The 6,000-nt window shown below is 42.5% G+C and overlaps 1 protein-coding gene across 2 annotated transcripts in view; it reads right to left on the reverse strand.

Moving 5' to 3' along the window:
- The window catches only part of RRN3 (RRN3 homolog, RNA polymerase I transcription factor), a 28,384-nt gene extending 25,966 nt beyond the window's left edge, over positions 1-2,418 (reverse strand). Inside the window, exons 1-3 of one of the 2 annotated variants that reach the window (XM_058570006.1) lie at positions 2,298-2,418; positions 906-1,011; positions 58-114 (exon numbers count right to left, since the gene is read on the reverse strand). In XM_058570006.1, coding sequence (XP_058425989.1) covers positions 58-114; positions 906-1,011; positions 2,298-2,386 — 252 coding nt within the window. In that variant the 5' untranslated portion in view covers positions 2,387-2,418. The remainder of the gene's footprint in view (positions 1-57; positions 115-905; positions 1,012-2,297) is intronic. The other variant, XM_058570007.1, reaches the window with a different exon arrangement.
- Positions 2,419-6,000: the final 3,582 nt, after the last annotated feature.

The following is a 6,000-nucleotide window of genomic DNA, read 5'->3' on the forward strand; positions in this document are numbered from 1 at the left end:
TTAACATCTGTACAAAGTGGCAACAACTTTGTTAATGATCAAACACAAATTAATTACCTTTATGTCTGGATCTGACAGCTGATTCTTCAACAATTCAAAGTCATTTGTTTCACCCTTTATAAGAAGGGAAAAAAAATGAAGTTTTGCTTGCTTTGGTTTCCTGTTACAGTCAACAGCAAGACTTTTCACTATACCTTAACATCTGATGAAATTACAAAAGGAACACTGGAACTTTCACGTATCAACTGTGGACTATAAAAAATCATAAGTACAAAAATTTTAAAACTCATGTTGGTGGAGCCAGGGGGCTTGGAAAAAAGAAAATGACAACTAAAAGGCCATTCGTATTTAGGTATACCTGTGTACCGACATTTGAATATGACAGTCGATACTTTAAGATACTATCCATTCACGTATATGAATATAAATGCACATTACATACAAAAATAGACAGTCATTCATATTTTCCCTCCATTGCTGAGATTTAGTAGAATCACTTCAAAACTAACACAGAAACAAACCAAAAAAAATCCCTATTAACACAGCTGGTTTATTGTCCCAAAGTAATGTTTACGTAACTTCTTAAGAAATAAGATGCTCTGATCTCATGGCTTTTTATTATAGTACTTGCTCAAGTTTTTAAAAGATACTATGTAAATAAAGCACTTGAAGAGGTGAAACTTCAGTTATTACTCTAATTTTGAGCTGACAGCATCACACGGTTATTGAATATTTGACTTCAAGATTAATATCTAAAATTCATTTTATGGCGTCTACTCCTCTTTAGTATAACAGCTATAATTGTATTCTGACAAAAAAAGAAAACAAAAAAACCTCAATATGTCAATTATATCTCAGTAAAGCTGGGGGGGGAACCTAACATTTCTCACATGATCTCCTCTTACCTTTTTGTACTTCAGCAAGACTTCTGTCACAGTACCACCAAACCGAACGGTTTTTCTTGGAGGAGAATTGAAGAAATCATTCTCTAATGCAAGCATATCTGAAAGCCTGTAGAACCAAGATTATTAAGCTATTAAGTGCATGACAGAGAATAAGAAAAGTTATAACAGCCAACATTTATTGAACTAACATCAGTCAGTGGGACTACTGCTAAGGCCTCCTAACTGGCCTCCCTCCTTCCACTCTAATCCCCCAACAACCGATTCTTCATTCAGTGATCTAATGATCTTTCAAAACCTTAAGACAGACCGTGCTACTCTACTCCCCTGCTTAAACTCCCAAGATTTCCTGCTTCACTCAGAATACAAATCCAAACTCCTTACGGTAGTCTTCAAGGTTCTACATTAATATGGCACCTGCCTACCTCTCTGACCTCATCTCCAACCACTTACTATACTGCAGCCATGGGGGGGGGGGGTTGGTTCCCATTTCACTTGCTGTTTCCACTATCAGAAACACTCACTCCCCAGATCTATACATGGCTGGATTTTTGTCATTCAAGTTGAAGCTCAAATGTCAGAGGCCTTCCCCATCAGAAACCTAAAGTATCCATCTTCTCCCTCCCCGCTCCCGTCACCCTGTTTTATATCTTCACAGCAGTTATCAGTATCTGAAATCATCCTGTTCATTTACTTATTGGCCTATTTACTGTCTTTCCCTCCCTAGACTGCAAGCTCTGTTGAAAGCAGGGACTTTGTCTCTCTTGATAGACTACTGTCCCCAGTGACGAATACAGTAAGTAGGCGCTTAATAACCATTATGACTGATATCATGGTAAGTGTTTTACAAAGTTCGCTTCTTTTAAACAGAGCAGATTAGTGAAAAAACATAGCGTCCTACTAACGACTCTCAAAGTTAACCACAAAGTGTTTTATGGGGGTTAGGGGCTTTAAAAGTTGAGCAAGATAAAGACTGTTAAGTATGTGTGTCGAAACAAACCTCAAACAAAAAAAAAACTTAAGATTCAATTTGTCATCCGTGACAGCTGATGATGCAAACAGAGCAGCCCAGGCAACTCTTTTCAAATCTAGACGAAGAAGCGGGAGGAAACAGAAAAGGAGAATGCAGAAACCAGGCCTGGGACGCTATGAGGGAGCCCCGTGGGAGAAAAGGAGACTCTGGAACAGGGGATAGAATCATCTTCCCAGCCCCTCTCCCACCTTTATTACCCACATAAAGGACACGGGCTCACTCCTGAGAACCTGAGGTGACCCCTACCCTCCGCTCCACCCTACTCCATCAGCTCTGTCCCAGGCCCTTTCAGATCCGCTCCCTTAATCCCCGTCCCGGGCTTTGGTCCCAGACCCGCAGAAGGCAGCGGCCCGGACTCTTACCCAGATCTGGACGCGCTCAGCGCCTGGACGGCAGAGGTCGAAGCGGCAGCATCTCCAGGAAACCGCGTGTGAAGCAACGGGGCCGCCATTGGGCCGGAGAAGCGCACCGACTGCGCCTCGCGCCGGAACTCATGCCCCTTCTAGCCCCGCCTCTGGCCCGGAAGACGCGCGTGCGAGCGGAGGCCTCCAGCCAATCAGGAGCCCCACGTGGGAGAGCAGCGTGATCTCGGCGGGCTAGAGCGCCGCCAAAGCTGCCTCCTCCCCGCCCCACGTAAGGACCCCTCATTGTAGGTGGAGGAGTTTCTCCGCCCGGCGAGGTGCGGTGCTGAGGCCGGTGGAACTACACGGAGAAGAGAGATTCGGAGCCTGCCCTGAGGATCCCAGAGAAAGGGCGGGGACACCGGGGAAGCGCTAAGCGGTGGCTGGGTTTCTCTACTATTCATTTTTTGGAGTCAAAGCATCCCTCAGTCAAACTGAAGAAACGGAGTCCCGGTGATTAATCCAAACCCTCAGAGAGGTGGGGCCGGGATTCGAACACCTATCCTGGGTCTGTACCCACTGCACTGTCCTCACAGACACCCAAGCTGATCTTATCCTCACGGAGACTGAGGCTTGAGGAAGCGACTTACCCAAAAGCCTCAGAGCTGCGGTGATGCTGGGATGAGAAATCAAACAGCAGGGGACAGTTGCCAAGAGGCCTTAGCCCTTGAACTTAAATTTTTAACGGAGGTACAGGGGTGGGGCAGCCCAACAAAGCAGCGAAGGGTCTTCCAGGCATAGGGAAGAGCAGGTGCCATGGCATGGGGGGTGGGAAGGAGACATAGGGAAGGAGGGACTGACTTTCCCCTCAGTTTCTAAGAGGGGAAAATGTTGCAACCTTTGGAAACTGTATAGAACTACCAAAAGTACGTAAAACGTGGGGCCAGCCGGGTGGCGTAGTGTTTAAGTTCTCACCCTCTGCTTTGGCCGCCAGGGTTCGCAGGCTGGGATCTGGGCACGGACCTAGGCACCATTCATCAAGCCATGCTGTGGCAGGCGTCCCACATATAACATAGAGGAAGATGGGCACGGATGTTAGCTCAGGGCCAATCTTCCTCAGCAAAAAGAGGAGGATTGGCAACAGATGTCAGCTCAGGGCTAATCTTCCTCACAAAAAAAAAAAAAGAGAAAGAAAAAAAAAGTACATAAAACCAGCTACAGCAACTTGTGGGCCCCGCCCCTTCTTTCCTCACTGCTTTGGAGTTCTGGTGGAAGGTTGGGCAGAAACCATCAATGTCCTAAGAGCAGAGGAAATTGCGCCCTAGCTCACAAAGATACTTCAAGACAGCTGTTTAAGTTAGAATCTCTTCCCCCTCATCCCCAAAGCAAAGAGAAAAAAAATTAAATCACAATTCATCGGCACTCGCGTACACGGTCAGTAGAAGTTTAACTCTGTACTGTCAAGCAGTTTGACAATTACTTTATTCTTTCGTTTAAAAAAGGTCTGACGTGTACAAAAGAATATATGTTAATATAAGTTATAAAATGTAATAAAATGAACACGTGTGAGTGTACCACCCAATTTATGAAACAGAATATCAACCTGTACTATTGAAGCTTCCTCTGTGTTCTTCCCAGATCCCACCTTGTCCCTGCTTCCTCCTAGAGGTAATCACTATCCTGATTTTTTAAAATAATTTAAACTTTTCTTTATGTAATTGCCATATATATTCCTAAACAATATACTGTTTACTTTTGCTTGTCTTTCTTTCTTTTTTTTTTTTTTAAGATTTTATTTATTTTTTTCTCCCCAAAGCTCCAGTAGATAGTTGTATGTCATAGCTGCACATCCTTTTAGTTGCTGTATGTGGGACTCGGCCTCAGGATGGACGGAGAAGTGGTGCCTCGGTGCGCGCCCGGGATCCGAACCCGGGCCACCAGCATCGGAGCGCGCGCACTTAACCACCAAGCCACGGGGCCGGCCCTTTTGCTTGTCTTTCAGTGATAAAATTATTTCCATGCTGCATTATATTGCTGCTTATTTTCAATCAACATGATGCTTCTAGAATCTATCCCTGTTGTGTGTATTGTGTTTTATTTTCTCTGCCATCTAGCATTCCATTGTATAAATATACCATGGATTTATATATCCATTTTCCTGTTACAAATATTTAGATTATCACCCCTTACTATTATGTACATTGCTGTGAATATTCTTGTATAGTCTCCTGAATAATGTATGCAAGAATTTTTCTAGGGTAGGATTGTTGGCCTGGAGGGTACACAAGACACAAAGAACTTTCCAAAGTGGTTGTGCCAATATACACTCCCAGCAATATCTTCTCCTTAAGCTTGAGCACAGCACCTTCCTTATTTTCCCAAAGGACAGGTAAGACTAGGCTTCCATGTTAAAATTCTTTTTCAATAGGAGCAAGAGCATAATACAAGAAAAATCTTAAAACTAAATAGTATAATTCACTGTTGGCATTCTTTGGTCATGTCCCTTCATTGGGGATCCTCTACTCAGTCACCTGTTCCACGGGCCAGCTCATTTTGCCGTGATAAAAGCCTCCTTTATCCAGTCTTGCCTTCTCCAGAGTCCTGTCTCTTTTTGTCTCCAGCTCTAATCAAAGAAAATAAAGACCGCTCCTCCAAAAACAACAACAACAAAGCAAACAAGCATTGACACGCTGCCTGCAAAGATGCAGCCTTGCCCACAATGTAGTCATCCTTTGACATCACTGTGCACTGCAGTTGTCGGTAATTGTTCTGAGCTTCTTCATTCCAGAATGAATTTTTGCTTTACTCTCGTATACCCAGAAGACCCATTAAACTGTTTTTTCAAAAGAGCAGTCTTCCCCTAGAGATGAGTTTTATAATCATCCTTAGAGTAGTTCTGTTGGTTAAAGCCTCTTGGCTTGAAAGTAGCAGCAATTATCTCAAGCTAGCTTAAGCAGAAAAGGAGAATTTGTTCTAAGAATACAAGGATATCTTAAGATGCCAGAAAAGAATTTCTCATTGGCCGAGTTTGGGTCAGGTGCCCTCCTCTAACCCAATCTAGAGAGGTGAAGTTATATTGTACCAAATGGCTTTCAATGAATCTTTGCTGTAGATGAGAGGGTCACTATTCACGCTTAATAAATGTTTTTCAAATGGGTGAATGATAAGGAAGATCCAGATCAACAATTTCTAAATAGCAAAACCAATAGTAGACATCCCATTTGCTCCTTTCCCCTTTCCAAAAAGAATCAACAATTATTTTGCCTCAATTATCTTTATAAAAACTCCATTCATTAATGCAAGATCTCAACTGTATATCTTTAATATGTATAATCATATATAAAATACATAATCTCTGGCCTCTACCCACTAGATGATAGTAGCATTCCTTTCCTCCCCATTGTGACAAGCAAAAATGTCTCCAGATATTGCCAAATGTCCCCTGGGGAACAATATTGCCAAAATTAAGAACCACTGGTATAAAGTATGGCCTTAGTAAACTTTTAGTCTAATTGAAGACACAAAACATATCTGAAACGATTAGAGAACAAAAAAGTAAAATGACATACAAAATTACATTGTAAACAGTCATAAAATTTCCATTTTTGCCTGTAATATTCTTGGGGGAACATAGGAAAAAAAATCACTTACCGCTTTATTCTGTTGGAAAACAATGGTGGTAATATACAAGAGCCTCATGTGTTCAATGTTTTTCATATTTTTA

Source organism: Diceros bicornis, chromosome 26, assembly GCF_020826845.1.
Source record: "Diceros bicornis minor isolate mBicDic1 chromosome 26, mDicBic1.mat.cur, whole genome shotgun sequence".
Classification (NCBI taxonomy): domain Eukaryota; kingdom Metazoa; phylum Chordata; class Mammalia; order Perissodactyla; family Rhinocerotidae; genus Diceros; species Diceros bicornis.